The sequence below is a fragment of the Pelobates fuscus genome, chromosome 1, assembly GCF_036172605.1.
Source record: "Pelobates fuscus isolate aPelFus1 chromosome 1, aPelFus1.pri, whole genome shotgun sequence".
NCBI lineage: Eukaryota > Metazoa > Chordata > Amphibia > Anura > Pelobatidae > Pelobates > Pelobates fuscus.
The window spans coordinates 492,317,110-492,342,123 of NC_086317.1; the positions used below are offsets into that span (position 1 = coordinate 492,317,110).

Genomic DNA, 25,014 nt, shown 5'->3' on the forward strand with positions numbered 1-25,014 from the left:
TTCTATTTTAGGAGATTAGGACCAGTTTAAAACGTGTGTGAGGAATATATCAGATGGAGGGAGATTAGGACCAGTTTAAAACGTGTGAGGGTTATATTGGTGGGAGACAGGCAAGTGTCAGTGTAAGGTGCTTTCTGGGTTAGTTGGTAGGAGAAATATGACATTTAAGACATGTAAGTGAATTTATAAAAAATCTGTAAATTACATTGATGACTGATTTCATGCTGTAATCAGTAGAAATAGCGTGGGTGTTTATCACTTTTACGTCTGGTACGAAGCTGCTCATTGAGTCTGTTGCGGATTTCCCGATGCTCAGACTTCCGTAAAGTGAAGTGACGTTCAACAACTCCCATCATCCTTCTTTTTACATTCAGAGGAATCCCTTTCCGACCCCTTAATCCATCCAGGTTTACATGGTTAACCCATCCTTTGTATATGTCAAAGGGTACCAGAGCACGGAACACCAAAGCAGCAAATCTTCCAGGTTTACCACCACTTCTAGCGAGCAGAGTCCACTCCTTTTCTGCACTCAGTGGTAACATGCTGATGTTAGGAAGACGTTCTCCGACCTGAAACTGAGAAGCTCCAAAGAAAACCCTGCCCGGAGGCATGCCAGTCTCCAAGTCTGCTTCTTTTTTGATTGGGGTTGTTGCTGTTGCAGTTGCCAGCAAATTATCTTCATCATGTGAAGAGGTTACATACATCCATGAAGAATGGTCTTTGCTGGTTTCAGATAATGTCTCCAAAGGGTGATTGGGTGTGCAAAGAATGCTGCTTTCTGGAGAGGCCATGTTAGAATCTAAAGAACGCCTGTCATCTGAGCAGAGGTTAGTTTTTTCTGGATTGTTAAATAGAGGATAGGAAGATGACATTAGAGCACTACTGAGTTCTGCAGAAACCCTGCCTGTACTAGCTGAGGCATTGGCAGCACATAACGTAGCCACCATCTTCTTTAGCTGGGTCACTTCCTCAGACAGTTGATTCATTGCTAACCTCATAGAGTCCCATTCCTGCTGAGACCGCACGGAGGTTCTTCTGAATCTTTTTAGCTCCTTAAGCATGTTTTGGTGGAGCCTGGTTACCTTCTTCTTCTGTGGCTAAGTGAGAAAAACAACAATGAGAATTACATAAAAAGGCATTTCATAACTTTAGCAAAATAGAGGCAGCATGTCACAATCAGTTGCTGCAAATTACGATGCCCCTTTGAAGCCAAAATGTCCAAAGCTAGATAAGTCATTTCCTATAAGATATGCTACCACTTATTAAACTGTGGGGAATGTGTTCATGACCTCAGAGCTCACCTCTGTTTGGGTAGTTTGATGCCTAGCCTTAATATCCTCCGGAATGTGTACCTCTTCTGACTCCATTTTTACTGTCCCCGTGACCACTGGTGCGGCTACATTTTTTGAAAAACACAGATTTGAATGACGCTTTTCTTCATCAAATTTCTTCTCCTCATTACCATTCCATCTGAGATAGAGCTGAACAAAGCAAAGTCATTATACATAGAAACATACCTTGATGACAACCTTTCATTACATGAAAAGGCATACAGCCTGATTAGGCAGATACGCCATCAACACTATAAACTGATAAGAAAAACTAACCATATTAGGTTTTAGCCTAAAAAATGGACAAACTGTATTAATTACAGGAGGAGGACTGTGACAAACTCCCCTCTCCAAGTGAGTTTGCACCTGGAGGAGCCTGCTTGCCAGCCTTCTGCCCACAGACTATGGGCCCTGCAGGGAAACCTGTATAAAACTACCAAACTTGACCGACTGTTAGCACTGATTTCCCTGGAACTGTTTTGGGCATGGGGCCATGCTTGCGGTCGGTCAAAACTATGACTTCCAGGAATTTCCTAAACCCCTGCTCTGATCTGGGTGATTTTTGTATATGTTGTTCACCCAGATCAGGGCTATCAGGGGATATAAAAGCTTGCAGGAGATTCAACAGGGAAAGACCTTCTAAGGATTAGAGCTAATTCCCCATTCGGTTCCAGAGTTCCCAGGACTGAGTGTCGTCCAGTGTCTGGAGGTGTCAGACCTAAATTCCCCTTCGGCTCCAGGAGGCAGGTGGCGGTTCCAGGGCTCCAGTCAAGCTACTGCTACTGAGGGCAAGAAGTGCTGCGGTTTGTCCCCTGTTCCAGCTAGGAAGCGGTACTCTGGCGGAGGTACCCAGTCGGGGTGCCAGGTGATCCGTTACAAGGACAAACCATAAATACCATTACAAGACGAGAACGCAGAATTTTTTTTACTCATTACAGGAAGAAGAGAACACACAATTTAATCATAACAGAATGAGGAGGGATACAAACTGTACTTATTACAGGATGAAGAGAACAAACTATATATATCATTACAGAATGAGGAGAACAATACACATATTTCATAACAGAACATAAATTCCCTGACTACAAAGCCTGTTCAAAAATTCAATGTCACAGGTTCAAACTCCCGGCAGGGTCAACACAGCACTTCATCCTTCCGAGGTCGATAAAATGAGTACCATCAATTGGGTAATAATAACATCTATTACTATTCAGCTGCCGGTTAATTCCAAGAGCTGAAAAGCATTTTGAGTCCCAGTGGGAGAAAGGCACTATATAAATACTAGTTATTATTATAACGAGGAGGGATACAAACTGTACTCATTACAGGACTAAGAGAACACAACACATATATCACCCATGGCTCAGTATCTAGCCTGCTCAGTGCATCCACCTGAGATCTAACAAACTCATTGACTATTTATACACAGACAAATAATTGCAATTTAAAAAGCCACAGATGTGGGAAATTAACCTTTAATTGCCATTTTAACCTGTGTGTGTCATCTTGTGTGTCTGTAACAAGGCCAAACATTTAAGGATATGATTTTGATCAGGGCCACCTGGGTGATTTCTGTTATGATTTAAAAAGGAGCCAAATAACTATGTAATAATAAATGACTTCTCATGATCACTATCTTTCAATAAAAGACATTTTTTTTTCATGATCAGTCAAATTTTCAAAATCAATGACTAAATTCGACAATTTCTGCCAGGGTATTCAAACCTTAAAGCACAACTGTAATGCATGAGCAGGAGTGACGACAGATCCTGGCAGATGAAGTGGCTGGAAGCCTAAGAAGCATGGCATCCTTGTCTCTGTCAATATTATTCTGCATGTTAACTACCATATGTACTCGAGTATAAGCCGACCCGAATATAAGCCGAGGCCCCTAATTTTACCCCAAAAAACTGGGAAAACTTATTGACCCGAGTATAAGACTAGGGTGGGAAATGCAGCAGCTACTGGTAAATTTCTAAATAAAATTAGATCCTAAAAAAATTATATTAATTGAATATTTATTTACAGTGTGTGTATATAATGAATGCAGTGTGTGTGTATGAGTGCAGTGTGTGTATATGAGTGCAGTGTGTGTATGAATGCAGTGTGTGTATGAGTGCAGTGTGAGTGTATGAGTGCAGTGTGTGTATATGAGTGCAGTGTGTGTATGAGTGCAGTGTGTGTATGCAATTAAAATTTGCAGTGTGTGTATGAGTGCAGTGTATGTATGAATGCAGTGTGTGTATGAGTGCAGTGTGTGTGTATGAGTGCAGTGTGTGTATGAGTGCAGTGTGTGTATGCAATTAGAATTTGCAGTGTGTGTATGAATGCAGTGTGTGTGTATGAGTGCAGTGTGTGTGTATGAGTGCAGTGTGTGTGTATGAATGCAGTGTGTGTGTATATGAGTGCAGTGTGTGTATGAATGCAGTGTGTGTATGAGTGCAGTGTGTGTGTGTGTATGAGTGCTGTGTGTGTATGAATTAAGGGTGTGTATGAGTGCAGTGTGTGTATGAGTGCAGTGTGTGTGTATGAATGCAGTGTGTGTGTGTATGAGTGCAGTGTGTATGAGTGCAGTGTGTGTGTGTATGAGTGCAGTGTGTGTGTATGAGTGCAGTGTGTGTGTATATGAGTGCAGTGTGTGTATGAATGCAGTGTGTGTATGAGTGCAGTGTGTGTATGAATGCAGTGTGTGTGTGTGTGTGTGTGTGTTGCAGAGTCTTGGTGGGGGTGGGCATGTTTTTTTATTATTATTATTATTATTATTATTTTAACTATGTTTTTTTTGTTAAATTATTTATTTTTTTATCATTTTATTATTATTATTATTTATATTTTTATTAATTTTTTCGCCCCCCCTCCCTGCTTGATACATGGCAGGGAGGGGGGCTCTCGCTCCCTGGTGGTCCAGTGGATGGGCACTGTGTAGCACTGTGTAGGAGGGGGGCTGGCAGAGCTCTTACTTACCTCTCCTGCAGCTCCTGTCAGCTCCCTTCTCCTCTGCGCCGGTCCGTGCAGCTCCCTCTGCCAGCTCACACTGTAAGTCTGCACTATGACCCCGCGGCTCTCGCGAGACTTACACTGTGAGCTGACAGGGGAGCTGACCGGACCGGCGCGGAGGAGGAGGGAGCTGACAGGAGCTGCAGGAGAGGTAAGTAAACTCTCTGCCAGCCCCCTCCTACACAGCCCCATTGTCTGTATTATGGCAATGTAAATTGCCATAATACAGACACTGACTCGAGTATAAGTCGAGTTGGGGTTTTTCAGCACAAAAAATGTGCTGAAAAACTCGACTTATACTCGAGTATATACAGTACTTCCTTCTTGTCAAATATCTCCATTCTATAATTGTAATGCTCTTCTGGGAAATATTGTATTATATAATATTGAAATATATAATTATGTAATATGTAATTTATAATCATAATTGTAACGGACCGTTTCACTTACAAGAGGATAAAACCCAGTTTAGGCGATAATCCCCTTTCCAAATGCACAGGCAGCTACTGCAAACACCATTCTCCCGACTGGAACCACACGAACACTGGAACAGCTGAACAAGAAAAGCAGACATCGGCTTACACTCCTGGCAGTCAGCATACAATCCCATTCCCCCAAAGATCGAGACGACACATCGCTTTGAGGGTTAAGCAAGAACTCAGGACTGGGACACCCAGTCTGGCTTTTATTACAAACAAGTACATACAGGACACTCCCAGGGGGAGGATGAAATTAACCAATCACATGGATGTACCTCCCACACATTTCCTCCCCTTAGATTAACACTTAACATAATTATACCGTACACCCTTTTCCCCAATTCCTGGATGTACCCCAAATACATATGCTACACCTCCAAAACAGGTATCCCCTGATAGCCCTTATTCAGGGGGACAACATATTCAAGAATCAGGTCATTCGGATGAATGGTTCGGGAGATATGAGGTTCCAAAGATTTGACCGACCGCATGGGTAAAGTATCCGAAAACAGTTCCATGCATTTTGGCCCTGCGGTCGGTCACAAACAAGTGAATGAAACAGACGAATTACTGGTGTTATAGAGACTAAGGGGGATTCACATGAATCCCCTAGTTCGTACGTTTCTTTCTACCGAACGGCGGGCCGTTCGGTAGTTTCCCCACGAAATCCTGGAAGTCTGGAGGTCTCAGCGGTGTTTGCCTAGTCGAGTGTCCGATTTCAGTTCCAGACACTTGACGGCAAAACACCGCTGTTCGGTAGTTTAAGATGGCCGCCGCCACGTGTTTGTTTCCCGAATGGCGGCCACCCAGAGGACAAAGAATACATTACATGGATTGACAATTACCTGTTTGCAACATTGTTGCAAACGGTAATTGGAGGCACACTTATTCCTTGGTGGTCTGGTTGTTCGGTAGTTTCACTCAATATCATTAATGGAGTGATTCTACCGAACGATCAGATGAATGCTGCATACATATCACCCAGGTTAAACTTAACACATGAAGACATATACAATATTACAGGCAGTACACTAGAATATGCTTCACAGTCTTAAAGGGACAGTAGTCCCAAAAGTCCCAATATGTCCATCGCTGATTTTAAAGGGCCAGTAGCAGCAATATAAATTATTACATGCCCAAATATAGTGTTTATAGAGCAATATGTCCAGGGGCCGTAGTCGCAGGGCAGGAGGCTAGCAGCCAGGCCTCTCCAGTTCACAGTGGCGAAGCTGGTTTCGCCACAATAATAATAATAAAGGTGGAAGAGAAGGGACAGTTAAGGTAGAAATAAGGCTCCCTATGCACTTTCCCTGGTCACCAACATTGAACTTGATTTGTTCCTGGGCATGTTAAAAATTTAAAATGTTTATTTACTTAAAGGTTTCATGGCTGTATAGCATGGAATGCACTTGTCACAAACTTACCTGCACCAGGAGCCCGCGCCGCTCGTCAGGCCGAGCAAGCCAAATGTTTTGTGCAGCCACGCTGCTCACCTCCTCAGATCGCGCAACCTGAACGCTCCGCATGGCCGCGTGACCTGAGGAGGTAGTGTAGTCTACTTACCATTCAGCCCCGCGAACAAATCCCTCTGCTGGTCCTCGCAGGTCAAAATCCAAGCACGCACGCCAGCCGCTCAGCAGCCCCACTGGACCCCAGGGACTCCATGCCAGCAACTTTGGGTGTATTCCATCAGGTCCCATTGACTTATTTGTCTTTACTTTTGTCTTCCTCTGTAAACTCACATGTAGCAAATAACGCATTTATCCTTTTTACTAACTGAGGCCCCTTTCCTTCATTTTCAACTATAAACACTGTACACAAATATTCATTTAGGCAGTCAGCTCTTCTACATGCCTTCCTTCTCCTTATTTTGTTTTTAATCTAACATCCTTGTTTTACTTTCCTTTTCTCATTTATGTATCTAAAAAATGTTTTGTCCCCCTTTTTTACTGACTGTGCTATTTTCTCTTCTGCGTGTGATTTGGAAGCTCTTATAACTCGCTTAGCCTCTTTCTGCCTAATCTTATAGATCTGTCTATCTTCCTCACTCTGGGTTTTTTATAATTACTAAATGCTAACTTTTTGTTTTTTACTATTTTGGCCACATATGTGGCGTACCACAGTGGTTTCTTGAATTTTTTGCTTTTACTGACGAGCCTAATGCAATTTTCTGTTGCCTTCAGCAGTGCAACTTTTAAATAATCCAATTTTTCTTGGTCTCCATTTAAATTGCTCCAGTCTGATAATGACTCCTTTACACATATTCTAATTTTAGAAAAGTCTGTTTTTCTAAAGTCTAAAACTTTTGTTTTTGTGTGGTGTGACTCAGTCACTGTTCTTATATAGTAAACCACACTGACTGATGATCACTGGATCCTAAACTTTCACCTACAGTAATATCTGATACCAAATCTCAATTTGTTAACACTAAATCTAGTATGGCCTCTTTACGAGTTGGCTCATCAACGACTTGTTTTAGAGACAATCCCAGTAGGGAGTTTAGAATATGTGTGCTCCTGGCACAAGCAGCTATTTTTGTTTTCCAATTCACATCAGGAAGATTAAAGTCACCCATGATGATAACTTCCCTGTTCAGTGTCATTCAACTAGTTATCTAACTCTTCAATTTGTCCTGGGGGCCTATAAATCACACCTACACGAGTTACTGTGTGATTACCAAATTCTAACGTAACCCAAACGGACTCTATATTCGCCTCACTAACTTTTATTAGGCTAAATTTTATGCTATCCATCACATACAGGGCCACCCCTCCCCCTTTCCTGCCTTCTCTGTCTTTTCTACATAAAGAGTACCCTGGTATTGCTATGTCCCAGTCATTTTTCTCATTATACCATGTCTCAGTAACAGCGACTAAATCTACATTATCAGTTGCCATTATTGCCACAAGTTCATGGATCTTATTCCCTAAACTGCGAGCATTTGTAGACATGACTCTAAGCTTATCATTTTTTAACACACTTGCTACAGGCACCTTCTGTTCTTGTTTTGGGGGGCAATTGGATTGATGTTTCAGATTGAACACATACATTACAAGCCTGTACGTATTCTTTGATGTCAAGAGACAAAGAAGGCCACCAAAACTGAGAAGAAATAATAGAGAAGGCTTTTTTTATTCCCAAATGTCCAACAGTTTTATTATAATGATATAACGAAAATATGCTTTTTCTTAGACCCAGGGGAGCATATGAAGTATTTTGAGGGGTGCCTCATTTTTTTTCTCTCTTGGAGTATTCAATAACTCAGAAGTAACTCGGAACTGGGTAGCAGCTATTATTTTATACTTAAAAATGATGGGAGACACTTCAACTTCGGTGGTTATCATAGGCTCAAATTGACGTGACAAAGCATCTGCCTTGGTATTTTTTGTACATGGTCTATAGGTTAGTACGAAGTTGAAACGTGCAAAGAATAAAGACCAACGGGCCTGTCTAGCTGTCAGTCTCTTACTCTCCCCTTTATACGACAGATTCTTATGATCATAATAAGAATAGTAATAGGAGAGTGAACCCTCAAGCAGATGAACCCATTCCTTTAAGGCTAGCACAATGGCTAACAACTCTCTATCCCCGATCTCGTAATTTCTTTCCGAATTAGACAACATTTTAGAAAAGAAATCACAAGGATGAAGAGGTTGGTCAAGACATTAGCTTTTCTTTGAGACAATATTGCTGTAACGGACCGTTTCAGCAGACAAGGGGTGTGACAGACCAATGGAGGAGCCTGGTTGCCCGCCTGCTGCCTTTGGATTATGGACCGGCAGCTAAAGGGTTAATTTTACTGTGCAGAAGGATTTATTTCTCCCTTTCTGCACAGCCGGTCGGTAGATTCTATCTACCGAACAAACAGCTTCTTTTCAGCCTCCCCAGAGCCGTGGGAAGCCGGCCGGTGCTGTTAATGAGCCACCCAGAAGCTGGAGTGCGCCCTCCATTTACCTCCCTGAAGCCGCGGTTAACCGCGGCTTAACAAGCGTGTGCCGGCAATTGACCACCCAGTAGCTGCAGTTAACAGCAGCTTAATTGATTGTTACTGGGTGGTCGCGGTTACACTTAGCCTCCACACGATGGCGGTGTTCTGGAGCTCCCCGGGCAGCCAGCGCTTTTCTGCCCGGCTTTCATGCACCAAACCCGGACACTTTTACGTGCAGGCACCGCTGAACCTCCAGCCCCTGGTTCTAATTCGTACTGATTTAACAAATGCATTTAAATTCGGTATTTTATGTTGGAGTAATGTTTTAACCCAGATAGCCATGTAAGTGTAATTAAAGACTTTGGCTCCATGGCAATTAAACTGTATTCGTGTGGTCTGAGTGCCATTCATCTAATAATGTGCACTCAGACCTGAGCTATCTGGGGATATGTTACATGTATATATTAACTGTACCATTTGTCCCATTATGTATTTTAAAGTGCTAGTCTGTCTTTGTGTCCCCACGTGCATAATGGCGATTTGCCTTTGTCCTGGGAGATAATTGAATTACTTCTCAATTATCTCCAGGGCAGAGGGGAGGAAGCCAGGATGCATTGTGGGGATGTTTTACTTCTGTATGTCCTGAAATGCTACTTGTTACAGTCTTCCATCTGGTCCCCTAGGGGAGTGTCCACCAGGTGGGAGACCTGCATAAATACAGGGGCAGGTAATACAGGGGCAGGTAAATACAGGGGCAGGTAGCTCTCAATAAACAGACCACTGCTTGACCCTCAGCACGGAGCCTTGTCTCGTTCTTGGGGGGATTCACTGTATGCTGATAGAGACTGATTGCCAGGAGTGTAAGCCGCTTGGGAGCATGTCCTGTTCGTCTGCTAGCAGCTATTCGTGAGGTTCCAGTTCGGGAGTTTGGAGTGCTACCTTATTCCCTTGTATGCAGTTCGGGAGTTTGGTGCATTCAATTATATCCAATTCGTGCGTTTTGGTGATTCTACAGTAGCTGTGCCTGTCTTTGAAAAGGGGATTATCGCCTAAATGGATTTTAACTCCTTGTCTGCTGAAACGGTCCGTTACAAGGGGTTAAAATCATAATCCCCTTTTCAAAGACAGGCACAGCTACTGTAGAATCACCAAAACTCACTCACTTTTTCTTGATCAAAGATTTCTCTAGTTTTAAGAATAAACCATTCTTCAACAATGTTTGGAGTACCACTCTTACATGTTTGTGATGTTCCTCGATACAAGAGGAATATATCAGTATGTCATCTAGATACACTATGATAAACTCATGTAGATACTCTCTTAAAACATTGTTTATGAGATCTTGGAAGACGGCCGGAGCATTGCATAAACCGAATGGCATTATTATGTATTCATAGTCGCCATATCTAGTGTTAAAGGACATCTTCCATTCATCTCCTTGTTTGATTCTTACTAAATTATATGCCCCAAGTAAGTCTAATTTAGTAAAAACCCTGGAACCTTTGAGTATATTAAATAGTTCAGTGATAAGAGGTATGGGATACACGTTACGGACTGTTATCTTATTGAGTGCACGATAATCGACGCATGGCCTAAGATCCCACTCCTATTTAGAAACCCTACTCCAGCAAGTGAAGAAGACCTGCAAATAAAACCTTTGGAAAGATTCTATTTTACGTACTCCTCCAATATGATATTTTCCTTCTGAGAAAGAGGATATACAGAACCCCTAGGTGGCATAGTTCCTGGAAGTAACTCAATGGCACAATCGTAAGAACGATGTGGAGGCAGCAACTTCTCTCTTATGAAATACTTCCTCTATATCACAATATATCTGTGGTATCTTTGTGGATAAAGGGGGCAAAGTAGGTACATTGATAATGCCGAGAGGTTTATTTCAGAAACACATCCCTTGACACAAGAAGAACCCCACTTCACTATTTTACCCTTCTCCCAATCTATAACAGGGTTATGCTTAGTTAGCCATGGATAACCCAGAACGATAGGAAATGAAGGTGAAGAAATGGACTGCAAAACGATTAATTCTTTATGAAGAACACCAACCGTCATAAAAATAGGAATGGTTTCTTTAGTAATAGTGGGTTCTACCAAAGGTCTACCATCTATGGCCTCAATGGCCAAGGGTGTAGTTCTTTTTCTGAGAGGAAGATAATATTTATAAGCACAGGTTTTATCAATAAACCGTTATGCAGCCCCAGAATCTAATAGAGCAGAAGTATGTATCTCTTTTCCCTCATATCTCAAGGCGATAGGTATAAGATGCCTTTTTTCTGATTTTATGGTCCTGGAGGACTCAATTAAAACACCCAAGGCCGGTCCTCCGTTAGACCTTAGGATCTGGAGTCTTCCGGCCTTTCAGGACAAGATAAGCGGAGATGTCCCCTCTTACCACAATACATACATTAACCCTCCCTCCTATGTATTCGTTCTGCCTCAGACAGTCTAGTTACACCTAACTGCATGGGTTCCAGAATAGCTAAAGCTACGGAATCTGATGGAAAAGTAGGAGCTAATCTTACAGCAGGTCTTCTAGGCCTTTCACAAGTGTTTTGCCTGTGTCTTAGTCTCTCATCTATAAGAGATGAGTTCCTCTAGATTCTCAGTTAATTCTCGAGCAGCCACCTCATCCAAAATGGAATCGGATAAGTCGTTCAGGAATACGTCTACAATGGCTCGATTATTCCATTTTATTTCTGCTGCTAGAGTGTGAAATTCTAACACATAATCTACCAAGGAACGATTGTTTCAATCTTAAAAGGGATCTTGCTGCATTGGCTTGTCTCACTGGTGGATCAAAAGTATGTTTAAATGCAACAACAAATCTCCTTATAGTCGTTTTCCCAAAGTGGATTAGCCCAGGCCAGAGCTTTATCAGTAAGAAGGGTAAATCGGTAGAGTAGGATCTAGGGGAATGTTCAAAATGGATGCTCACTTGATGCAAAAACCCTTAACAACCTACTGGATCCCCTCCATAGCTCAAAGGAAAATGTATGTTATTATTGCTGCGTGCATATGAATCTGTTGTAGCAGCAATAGGAGTTAGGGATTGACGTTGACCTTCGGGCTGCATGTTTGCTGAACGGTTAAACAACGTTTGTAAAGCCTGAGCAAACTGATCCATCCTGTGTTCAAGACTATCCAAACGCATATCATAAGAGACTGCCGTGGGGTTAACACCTGTAGGATCCATAATGGCCCTGTTGTAATGTCACGAAAAGGAGTGACCCAACACACAGAATAATAACCCTTTAATAGGTAAAATGAAAAATACCGCCACAGCTTGGTTGGGGTCTCGCCGTCTCCTACCCACCCTGGACCTACGACAAGGCTCCAGGTTCCAGTGGGTGAACCTCTCTTCATTCAGAAAGCATAGCAGGAACAGCTCTTACAAGAGCTAGTGATTATCCAAGGGAGTATGAGGATCATAGCAATCCCTTGTAATGATATAGCAATTCCCCCCCAATAAGAGACAAGACTCTAGATTGAGGGTGAAGTAGAACTGAAAGTTTAATGGAGCATACTGGTCTTTTATACAAGTTTCCCAACAAGGTTGACGTCCAGGTGGACCTTGTTGAGCACAGGACATAAAACATGCAAGCCAATAAAAACAGCGTAACAATGATAATTAATACAACTAATGTATTAACTTAATTATCCCCAGGCAGAAAAAAAACCCACATTTATATAAAGTCCAATAAGTACCCCAAAACACAACATATCCCCATAAATTACATCCCCTGATATCCCTGATCTGGGTGAACAAAAATCCCAAAATCACCCAGATCAGATCAGGGGTTCAGAAATTCTATGGAAGTCAAAGGTTTAGCACAAAACACAGGATTTCATGCCCAAAACAGTTCCATAGAATTGCAGCTAAGTGCCGCTGGAGGACCGACCGGGAACTGCGAGTTTTTCATGCCAAAAATTGTTCCAGGGCATTCGCGGCTAAGTCCCCCGGAAGTCTACTAGCGATTTTAGCCCATGTGAACAAGATGGCCGCTACCACGTGTTTGAATGTCGAATGGCGGCCACTTCGACTGTTCGGGAGTTCGAAGAACCAATGTTTAAAGTCCCAATAGGCACAATTAGGGTCTCTCAGCCAAAATAAATTAAAGAGGCCATAGTCACAGGGTAAAAGGCTGGCAAGTAGTCCTCTCCAAAGCCCAGTGGTGAAGTGGTTTTCGTCACAAGGCCTAAGTCAAAAGGAACCAGAATACAACAAGAACGTAATACCAGAGCTGAGTCAAGGGAGTCAGAAAACAGAGTAGTCAGGAAAAAGCAGAGGCAATACTAAAATAGCACAAAACCAGATATAAATGCACTCTTGGGACACTAGCAAGCTAGGAACCACAGCAGGGCACTAAAACACTGGCTAAATGTGCTTTTATATGCTTGGGGGCGTGATTGATGTAGTCACGCCCCTCAAAACGTAAAAGGGCGTCTGTAAATCCCGCCCATAGTACTGCCCATCGTCCGACGTCGGCACACATACGCCAGGTCATAAAAAGGGGCGTGCACACAGCTGCTGGAGTTCAGGGGACTATCCGATCGGGCAGGAAGATTGAAGGAGGGGGTCCGCTCAGTCAGAGGAACAGTTGATCTGCGGACCGCTAAGGTAAGTATAGGATTCCTTACATGCTCATAGCAAGTCTCATGATAAGTTAATATTGACCTTGACTTGTATTTATCTTGTGTAATTCTGGTATCCTGACCCGGCTTGTTTCTGACTTTTTGTATTTCTGGTATCCTGACCCGGCATGTTTCTGACTTTGTGTATTTCTGGTATCCTGACCCGGCTTGTTTCTGACTTTGTTCATTTCTGATATCCTGACCTGGCTTGTTTCGGGCTTTTTGTATTTCTGGTATCCTGACCCGGCATGTTTCCGACTTTTTGTATTTCTGGTATCCTGACCTGGCTTGTTTCTGCCTTTGTGTATTTCTGGAATCTTGACCCGGATTGTTTCTGACTTTGTGCATTTCTGGTGTCCTGACCCGGCTTGTTTCTGACTTTGTGTATTTCTAGTATCCTGACCCAGCATGTTTCTGACTTTGTGTATTTCTGGTATCCTGACCCGGCTTGTTTCTGACTTTGTGTATTTCTGGTATCCTGATCTGGCTTGTTTCTGACTTTTTGTATTTCTGGTATCCTGACCCGGCTTGTGTCTGACTTTGTGTATTTCTGGTATCCTGACCCAGCATGTTTCTGACTTTGTGTATTTCTGGTATCCTGACCCGGCTTGTTTCTGACTTTGTGTATTTCTGGTATCCTGACCCAGCATGTTTCTGACTTTGTGTATTTCTGGTATCCTGACCCAGCTTGTTTCTGACTTTGTGTATTTCTGGTATCCTGACCCGGCTTGTTTCTGACTTTGTGTATTTCTGGTATCCTGACCTGGCATGTTTCTGGCTTTTTGTATTTCTGGTATCCTGACCCGGCTTGTTTCTGACTTTGTGTATTTCTGGTATCCTGACCCGGCATGTTTCTGACTTTGTGTATTTCTGGTATCCTGACCCGGCTTGTTTCTGACTTTTTGTATTTCTGGTATCTTGACCCGGCTTGTTTCTGACTTTGTGTATTTCTGGTATCTTGACACGGCTTGTTTCTGACTTTGCATATTTCTGGTATCCTGACCCGGCTTGTTTCTGACTGTGTATTTCTGGTATCTTGACACGGCTTGTTTCTGACTTTGCATATTTCTGGTATCCTGACCCAGCTTGTTTCTGACTTTGTGTATTTCTGGTATCCTGACCCGGCTTGTTTCTGACTTTGCGTATTTCTGGTATCCTGACCCGGCTTGTTTCTGAATTTGTGTATTTCTAGTATCCTGACCTGGCTTGTTTCTGGCTTTTTGTATTTCTGGTATCCTGACCCGGCTTGTTTCTGACATCGTGTATATCTGGTACCCTGACCCGGCTTGTTTCTGACTTTGCGTATTTCTGGTATCCTGACCCGGCTTGTTTCTGACATCGTGTATATCTGGTACCCTGACCTGGCTTGTTTCTGACTTTGTGTATTTCTGGAATCTTGACCTGGATTGTTTCTTGCTTTGTGCATTTCTGGTGTCCTGACCCGGCTTGTTTCTGACTTTGTGTATTTCTGGTATCCTGACCCAGCTTGTTTCTGACTTTGTGTATTTCTGGTATCCTGACCCGGCTTGTTTCTGACTTTTTTTATTTCTGGTATCCTGACGTGGTTTGTTTCTGACTTTGTGTATTTCTGGTATCCTGACCTGGCATGTTTCTGACTTTGTGTATTTCTGGTATCCTGACCCGGCTTGTTTCTGACTTTGTGTATTTCTGGTATCCTGACCCAGCTTGTTTCTGACTTTGTGTATTTCTGGTATCCTGACCCGGCTTGTTTCTGACTTTTTGTATTTCTGGTATCTTGACCCGGCTTGTTTCTGACTTTGTGTATTTCTGGTATCCTGACACGGCTTGTTTCTGACTTTGCTTATTTCTGGTATCCTGACCCGGCTTGTTTCTGAATTTGTGTATTTCTAGTATCCTGACCTGGCTTGTTTCTGGCTTTTTGCATTTCTGGTATCCTGACCCGGCTTGTTTCTGACATCGTGTATATCTGGTACCCTGACCCAGATTGTTTCTGACTTTGTGTATTTCTGGTATCCTGACCCGGCTTGTTTCTGGCTTTTTGTATTTCTGGTATCCTGACCCGGCTTGTTTCTGACATCGTGTATATCTGGTATCCTGACCCGGCTTGTTTCTGACTTTGTGTATTTCTGGTATCCTGACCCGGCTTGTTTCTGACTTTGTGTATTTCTGGTATCCTGACCCGGCTTGTTTCTGACTTTGTGTATTTCTGGTATCCTGACCCAGCTTGTTTCTGACATTGTGTATATCTGGTATCCTGACCCGGCATGTTTCTGACTTTGTGTATTTCTGGTATCCTGACCTGGCTTGTTTCTGGTATCCTGACCTGGCTTGTTTCTGACTTTGTGTATTTCTGGTATCCTTGACCTTGGCTATTCCTGACTCTGTCTTTATCTGTATTAACGTTAAGTCCAGCCACTCTAAGGCCCGGTTATACGTCTATCTAGAACCTCTGTTTGTAGGATTCGCTATTCCTGTAAGTTAGGATACAACCTGACAATATTTGAAGCAGCCTTATGGAATGGAGAGGAGGTTCCTTAAATATTGTGTGTGTTCCTGGGAATTCAGGATGTGAGTTCAGGAATGAGATGTATGAGTGTGGCGAAACCAACCTCGCCACTGTGAACTGGAGAAGCCTGGTTGCCCGCCCGCTGCCTTTGGATTATGGACCGGCAGTTAAACAGTTAATTCTATCTACCGAACAAACAGCCTTTTATCCGCCTCCCCAGAGCCGTGGGAAGCCGTCCGGCGCCGTTAATTGGCCACCCAGAAGCTGGCGTGTGCCCTCCATCTACCTCCCTGAAGCCGCGGTTAATTGCGGCTTAACGAGCGTGTGCCGGCAATTGACCACCCAGTAGCTGCGGTTAACCGCAGCTTAACTGATTGTTACTGGGTGGTCGCGCTTACACCTAGCCGCCACACGATGGCGGTGTTCTGGAGCTCCCCGGGCAGCCAGCGCTCTTCTGCCCGGCTTTCGTACACCAAGCCCGGACACTATGTTGGCAAGGCACCGCTGACCTACCAACCACGGGTTTTCAGCTCCGTTCATGAACCGAATGGCGGAGCATTCGGGACTTTGAAGTTATATCCCAATCTATGTGGAAGTACCCAGATAGCCTGCCATGGAGCCTGTTCGTGGAATTAAAGACTTTGGCTTCATGGCAATTAAACTGTATTCGTGTGGTCTGAGTGCCATTCACCTAATAATGTGCACTCAGACCTGAGCAATCTGGGGATATGTTAAATGTGTATATTTACTGTACCATTTGTCCTATTGTGTATTTTTAAGTAATATTGTATCTGTGTTCACCACGTGCATAATGGAGTCTTGCCTCTGTCCTGGGAGATAATTGAATAACTTCTCTAATTATCTCCAGGACAGAGGGGAGGAAGCCAGGATGCATTGTGGGAAAGTATTGTGGCTGTATGTACTAAAATGATACATGTCTGTCTTTTGTTACAGTCTCCCATTTGGTCCCCTAGGGGAGTGTCCGCCAGGTGGGAGACCTGCATAAATACTGGGCCGGTAGCCCTGAGTAAACCAGATTCTGCTTGACCCTCAAAACGAAGTGTCGTCTCGTTTTTGGGCGAATTGGATTGTATGCTGATTGCCAGGAGTGTAAGCGGATTGTATGCTTTTCCTGTTCAGCTATTCCAGTGTTCGTGTGTTTCCTGTTCGGGAGTTGGGGATTCGTGCAGTTTGTAGTTCGGGAGATTGGTAATTGCAGTAGCTGCTGGTCTATCAGAAAGGGGCATATCGCCGAAACGTTTTTTATCCTCTTGTCAGTGAAACGGTCCGTTACAATTGGTGGCAAGCGGCGGGATTTTCCTACAACCAGAAGGACAGCTACAAGACAACATCAATTCCTGGATTACAAATTGAGGGCAACGCTAGTACCCGTACAGCGACCCTATCTACAAAGGAACCAACTTCGGCAGAGCAAGCATGGCGCCCAGCTACACTTAGGAGGAGTTTGACAGAGAGTTTAAATCACGGCTGGCTCTCTATGGACCCAACCCCCCGGAGAGGTCCGTGCAGCTCGTGAGGGGACACGTAGAAGAATACCTGGAACTCCTAGCAGAGTTGGGCAGGGGGGAGAGACCCCAGTGGCCGAGCAAGTTACAGGGAGAGAAGTGTGTCGTCCTTCCTCCCCAGCGGCAGTGTGAATCCCAGGGATCTGAAGGTACCGTCCTTCCTCCCCAGCGGCAGATTGTATCCCAGGGAGCTGAAGGTACCGTCCTTCCTCCCCAGCGGCAGATTGTATCCCAGGGAGCTGAAGGTGCCGTCCTTCCTCCCCAGCGGCAGATTGTATCCCAGGGAGCTGAAGGTGTCATCCTTCCTCACTAGCGGCAGTGTGTATCCCAGGGAGCTGAAGGTGCCGTCCTTCCTCCCCACCGGCAGATTGTATCCCAGGGAGCTGAAGATGTCGTCCTTCCTCCCCAGCGGCAGTGTGTGTCCCAGGGAGCTGAAGGTGCCGTCCTTCCTCCCCAGCGGCAGTGTGTATCCCAGGGAGCTGAAGGTGCCGTTCTTCCTCCCCAGCAGCAGTGTGTATCCCAGGGAGCTGAAGGTACCGTCCTTCCTCCCCAGCGGCAGTGTGTGTCCCAGGGAGCTGAAGGTGCCGTCCTTCCTCCCCAGCGGCAGTGTGAGTCCCATGGAGCTGAAGGTGTCGTCCTTCCTCCCCAGCGGCAGTGTGTACCCCAGGGAGCTGAAAACGTGCCGTCCTTCCTCCCCAGCGGCCGTGTGTGTCCCAGGGAGCTGAAGATACCGTCCTTCCTCCCCAGCGGCAGTGTGTGTCCCAGGGAGCTGAAGGTGTCGTCCTTCCTCCCCAGCGGCAGAGTGTCCTGAAGGGAGCAGAGACCATCAGTCTCGTACCCCAGCAGCAGGACAAAATAATGAAAGGGGAGACAGCTGGTCCCCCTCTCCACCAGCAGAGAAAGTGTCAGGGAGAGGAGCAGGTTACCCTCTCTCCCCAGCGGCAGTTTACAGTCCAGAGAGAGGAGCTTGTTACACCCTCTCTCCAGCGGCAGCCTAACCCACCAAGGGGAGATGTTACACCCCCCAACGATGCAGAGGGGACCGTAGTCTCTGCACTTGCAACACCAGGGGTAAGGACTCTCGGTCTTGTCCCCCAGCCACAGAGCGGTGTATCCAGAGGTGAGACAGTCGGTCTCTCCCTCCCGCAACCAGGCTCCAATCAGGCTACTTCCGCGGTAGTACTGGCACCAGGGCAGAATACTGTTGGTCTCTGCCCACTCAGCAACCCACCAAGGCAGCCTAACAGTTCCCCACACAGTCTTGGTGAGGCACCTGGACATGGACAAAGTTCTTCTCTACCCAGGTGTAGCAACCAGTTATTGTGGGTGGGCTGTACTGCTGTTTCTGTTTTGTGGGTGGATTGCTAGACTAACCAGGGCACTGACCGGCAGGAGGTCAGATACCCTGTTAGTCTAGTTGGCAAAGGGAAGAAGTGTGGCAAAACCAACCTCGCCACTGAACTGGAGAAGCCTGGTTGCCCGCCTGCTGCCTTTGGATTATGGACCGGCAGTTAAACAGTTAATTTTACTGTGCAGAAGGATTTATTCCTTCCTTTCTGCACAGCCATTCGGTAGATTCTATCTACCGAACAAACAGCCTTTTATCCGCCTCCCCAGAGCCGTGGGAAGCCGGCCGGCGCCGTTAATTGGCCACCCAGAAGCTGGCGTGTGCCCTCCATCTACCTCCCTGAAGCCGCGGTTAACCGCGGCTTAATGAGCGTGTGCCGGCAATTGACCACCCAGTAGCTGCGGTTAACCGCAGCTTAATTGATTGTTACTGGGTGGTCGCTGTGGCGAAACCAACTTCGCCACTGTGGACTGGAGAAGCCTGGTTGCTAGCCTCCTGCCCTGCGACTATGGCCCTGGACATATTGTACTGTAAAAACTATATTTGGGCATGTAATAATGTATATTGCTGCTACCGGCCCTTTAAAAGCATCTAGGAACAGATTGGGACTTTTGGGACTACTGTCCCTTTAAGGCCGTGAAGCATATTCTAGTGTACTGCCTGTAATATTGTATATGTATTATGTGTTAAGTTTAACCTGGGTGAGATATATGCAGCATTCATCTGATCGTTCGGTAGAATCACTCCATTCATTATATTGAGTGAAACTACCGAACAACCAGACCACCCAGGAATAAGTGTGCCTCCAATTACCGTTTGCAACAATGTTGCAAACAGGTAATTGGCAATCCATGTAATGTATTCTGTGTCCTCTGGGTGGCCGCCATTCGGGAAACAATCACGTGGCGGCGGCCATCTTTAACTACCGAACAGCGGTGTTTTGCCGTCGAGTGTCTGGAACTGAAATCGGACACTCGACTAGGCAAACACCGCTGAGACCTCCAGACTTCCAGGATTTCGTGGGGAAACTACCGAACGGCCCGCCGTTCGGTAGAAAGAAACGTACAAACTAGGGGATTCATACGAATCCCCCTTAGTCCCTATAACACAGGCAATTCGTCTGTTTTCATTCCCTTGGTTGTGACCGACCGCAGGGCCAAAATGCATGGAACTGTTTTCGGATACCTTACCCATGCGGTCGGTCAATACTTTAAAGTCCCATAACTCCCGAACCGTTTATCCGAATGGGCTGATTTTAACATATGTTGTCCCTCCAGACTAGGGCTATCTGGAGATATTGGATTTGTGGATGTACCCCAAGTATTTAGGGTACATCCAAAACTTGGGTAAAAATATGTCCCTGTTAATTGTGTTAACAGATATGTTGGAGGGAGGAGATGTGTGGGTTGTACCTTAAACTGGATTGGTGTACTGTAAACCCCTCCCTTGCATGGGAGAATCTCATATAAGCCTGTGTGTGAATAAATCAGTGTTGTTGCTGTTTAACCCTGAAGCTGGAGTGTGTCTCTTTCTTGGGGGGAAAGGGGACTGTATGCCGACTGCCAGGAGTGTAAGCTGTTCGTATTGCTTTTCCTGTTCGGCTGCTTCCAGGGTTCGTGTGTCTGCTGTTCGAGAGTTGGAAGATTTGTACAGTTTGCAGTTCGGGAAGTTGGTGCTTATAGTAGCTGCTGGACTATGGAAAAGGGGATTATCGCCTAAACGGATTTTTCCCCTTTTATGCTGAAACGGTTACACCTAGCCGCCACACGATGGAGGTGTTCTGGAGCTCCCCGGGCAGCCAGCGCTCTTCTGCCCGGCTTTCGTGCACCAAGCCAGGACACTATGTCGGCCAGGCACCGCTGACCTACCAACCACGGGTTTTCAGCTCCGTTCATGAACCGAACGGCGGAGCATTCGGGACTTTGAAGTTATATCCCAATCTATGTGGAAGTACCCAGATAGCCTGCCATGGAGCCTGTTCGTGGAATTAAAGACTTTGGCTCCATGGCAATTAAACTGTATTCGTGTGGTCTGAGTGCCATTCACCTAATAATGTGCACTCAGACCTGAGCTATCTCGGGATATGTTAAATGTGTATATTTACTGTACCATTTGTCCTATTGTGTATTTTAAAGTAATATTGTATCTGTGTTCACCACGTGCATAATGGAGTCTTGCCTCTGTCCTGGGAGATAATTGAATTACTTCTCAATTATCTCCAGGGCAGAGGGGAGGAAGCCAGGATGCATTGTGGCAAGGTATTGTGGCTGTATGTCCTAAAATGATACATGTCTGTCTTTTGTTACAGTCTCCCATTTGGTCCCCTAGAAACATAGAAACATAGAATGTGACGGCAGATAAGAACCATTCGGCCCATCTAGTCTGCCCAGTTTTCTAAATACTTTCATTAGTCCCTGGCCTTATCTTATAGTTAGGATAGCCTTATGCCTATCCCACGCATGCTTAAACTCCTTTACTGTGTTAACCTCTACCACTTCAGCTGGAAGGCTATTCCATGCATCCACTACCCTCTCAGTAAAGTAATACTTCCTGGTATTATTTTTAAACCTTTGTCCCTCTAATTTAAGACTATGTCCTCTTGTTGTGGTAGTTTTTCTTCTTTTAAATATAGTCTCCTCCTTTACTGTGTTGATTCCCTTTATAGAAACACTCCCTAGGGGAGTGTCCGCCAGGTGGGAGACCTGCATAAATACTGGGCCGGTAGCCCTGAGTAAACCAGATTCGGCTTGACCCTCAAAACGAAGTGTCGTCTCGTTTTTGGGGGAATTGGATTGTATGCTGATTGCCAGGAGTGTAAGCGGATTGTATGCTTTTCCTGTTCAGCTATTCCAGTGTTCGTGTGTTTCCTGTTCGGGAGTTGGGGATTCGTGCAGTTTGGAGTTCAGGGGATTGGTAATTGCAGTAGCTGCTGGTTTATCAGAAAGGGGCATATTGCCTAAACGGGTTTTATCCACTTGTGAGTGAAACGGTCCGTTACAATGAGTTCAGGAATGAGAGGTGTGAGTTCCGGAATAAGGGGTGTGAGTTCAGGATTGAGGGGTGTAAATACAGGATTGAGAGGTGTGAGTTCAGGAATGAGGGGTGTGAGTTCAGGAATGAGGGGTGTGAGTTCAGGATTGAGGGGTGTGAATTCAGAAATGAGAGGTGTGAGTTCAGGAATGAGAGGTATGAGCTCGGAAATGAGAGATGTGAGTTCAAGATTGAGAGGTGTGAGTTCAAGATTGAGAGGTGTGAGTTCAGGATTGAGGGGTGTAAATACAGGATTGAGAGGTGTGAGTTCAGGAATGAGGGGTGTAAATACACAATTGAGTGCAGGAATGAGAGGTGTGAGTTCAAGATTGAGGGGTGTGAATTCAGAAATGAGAGATGTGAGTTCAGGATTGAGGGGTGTGAGTTCAAGATGGAGAGGTGTGAGTTCAGGATTGAGGGTGTGGGTTCAGGAATCAGGGGTGTGAATTAAATATTGAGAGGTGTAAATGCAGGATTGAGGGGTGTGAGTTCAGGAATGAGAGGTGTGAGTTCAGGGATTAGAAGTGTAAATTCAAGATTGAGGTTTCTGAATTCAGGAATGAGAGGTGTAAATTCAGGCAGTAGGATGTGAATTCAAGAATGAAGGATGTGAAATGAGGCATGCGTGGGTATGAAACTAGGAATGCACATGTATGAAATGCAGTCGTATCTCCCATCATCCCGAATATCTGTGCCCTTTTTTCTATTAACATACCTCTCTTGTAGGATTTATTGACGTTGAGAGGGTTTGTCTTGGATACTTTTCCTGTTTTAGAGTCCCCTCTGTAAGGCTGTGTTTCTGCTCCATTCTAGGACAATTAAACTCCCAGCCTGGTCTGAGGGTTTCTCCATTGTGTTTTTGTAGATGCCTCTGCAGAGACTTTTTGCGTATAAATCTTTCCCAGCAGTAAGGACATTCATATGGACGTTCTCCCGTGTGTCTCCTCATATGAGCTACCAGGTCAGTTTTCCTGCTGAAACATTTTGGACAGCAAGAGCAGTGGAAGGGCTTCAGCCCAGCATGGCTCCAGAGATGAGTGGTGAGCGTCGAGCTCTGACGAAAACTTCGTCCACACTGACCACATGTGTATGGCTTCTCCTCTGAGTGGGTTCTCTTGTGGGCACTTAGATGCTGCTTCTTTACAAACGTCTTGGCACAAATATTACACCTGAATGGTCTTACCTGACACTGACCCATCTGATGGGAGAGAAGGTTTGAGAGAAGGTTCCAGCTCTCTCCACACCGGACACAAATAAAAGGTTTTGGTGAACTTTCCACCAACCCTGAGAAATGCAATGTCTCCTGAGTTATGTCTTCTTCCTTCAATGCTGAATGTTTACCGAGGGATACAGCATCATTGCCTTTGTGTTTTAAACTTTTCTGTGGAATCTCCTCACACTGTTCCTCTGGTGGCAGGGAGGGCTTCTTTGTGTCCTTTATACAATTTTCTGGGATATTTGAGGAAGCCTGTTGAGTGGGGCAGATCATTTTAGATAAGGTTTTAGATAAGGTTTCTTTCCTGCAAGTCTGTGACATTCTCTTTGCCTGTCTCATCAATCTGCCCGTTACTTTCTGTGCCAGACATCGATCCAGGTCTTCTTTGTGTAGGTTGCTACATCCTGTGTTTGTCACCCTTTTCTGTCCGCTTTTAGAACGAAGGGGTATATTAGACCTCAGATTCCACCTTAGTTCCTTTTGTACTTTTACTCCTGGATCTTCTATTGTATCTGAAATGACAAGCCAAATGCCAAATTAGGGCAATTAGGACATTGCCAACACCTCAGATTATTGTGTTATAGTATGAAATTCAGGAGATTCAAACTGTACACCAAGCTGATCCTTTTCAGAGGTATCTGCACAGCCAGTGGGATATATTTATAGGGAGACAGTTTATTCTCTATAACAAACTTACTATGTAGCTTCATTGTTACAATATTACTACCTGTCTTCTACTGACACAATGAAGACTGCGGGAGACTCACATTTGGAGGAGTTGTGCTGGTGGCCAGCTGATTTTGTCACGACGAATGGATCCTCTCCTCTCTCAATCTTCAATACAATCTCTGGTTTAGCGGCGGAAAAACCTACAGAAGAATAAGAGGACTTGGGTTTAGGATCTCAGTAGCATACCATGTATTAAAACCTGTTGTCTGGCTTTCCTGAATTCAGGATCTATAAGAGAAATTATTTGCGTATAGGTTTCAAAAAACATCTCCTACGTAAATCAGATTTTCAGTCACTTTCAAAAAAGCATTTCTTCTGTTTACTTATAGTATATTCAAAGTACACAGACAAAACATCCATACAGAAAATAATGAGTGCCACTGCTCGCAATAATCAGGGTGCAAATTCACACTAAATTATTTAAATCTGCATAATTTCCATTGATTCTTCCACTATACAGGATTAATTGTAAAATCCAATGTATTCATATTTATTACTACTGTAATGTAACCTGTAAAGTGCTGAGTAGACCTGTTAGCGCTATATAAATAAAATATACATACACTGTATACCTACTGCACTTACTGTACCTCCCTCTACTGTAATGTAACCTGTAAAGTGCTGAGTACACCTGTTAGCGCTATATAAACATACTATACATACACTGTATACCTACTGCACTTACTGTACCTCCCTCTACTGTAATGTAACCTGTAAAGTGCTGAGTACACCTGTTAGCGCTATATAAATAAAATATACATACACTGTATACCTACTGCACTTACTGTACCTCCTTCTACTGTAATGTAACCTGTAAAGTGCTGAGTACACCTGTTAGCGCTATATAAACATACTATACATACACTGTATACCTACTGCAATTACTGTACCTCCCTCTACTGTAATGTAACCTGTAAAGTGCTGAGTACACCTGTAAGTGCTATATAAATACATTATACATACACTGTATACCTACTGCACTTACTGTACCTCCCTCTGCTGTAATGTAACCTGTAACGTGCTGAGTACACCTGTTAGCGCTATATAAATAAAATATACATACACTATATGTAACGGATCGCCTGGCACCCCGATTTGGTACCTCCGTTAATGGATGCTCCTAGTGCTTCCTGAGGACTCCAAGCACTCTGGCAGACACCATAATCACCGAATCCGAGAAACCTTTAAATTCTCCCAAGCGTATGAATGCTGTAGACCATTGAATAGGAACCATACGAATAGGATTGTACTCCTAGCAGTCAACTGGAACAGCATACAATAAATCCTTC

At 44.5% G+C, this 25,014-nt stretch overlaps 1 protein-coding gene across 1 annotated transcript in view; it reads right to left on the minus strand.

Moving 5' to 3' along the window:
• Positions 1-16: 16 nt before the first annotated feature.
• LOC134573517 (zinc finger protein 92 homolog) overlaps positions 17-25,014 on the minus strand; it is an 87,087-nt gene continuing 62,089 nt past the window's right edge. The window contains exons 3-6 of the mRNA XM_063433295.1: positions 23,764-23,865; positions 22,496-23,508; positions 1,302-1,481; positions 17-1,097 (exon numbers count right to left, since the gene is read on the minus strand). Coding sequence (XP_063289365.1) covers positions 231-1,097; positions 1,302-1,481; positions 22,496-23,508; positions 23,764-23,865 — 2,162 coding nt within the window. The 3' untranslated portion in view covers positions 17-230. The remainder of the gene's footprint in view (positions 1,098-1,301; positions 1,482-22,495; positions 23,509-23,763; positions 23,866-25,014) is intronic.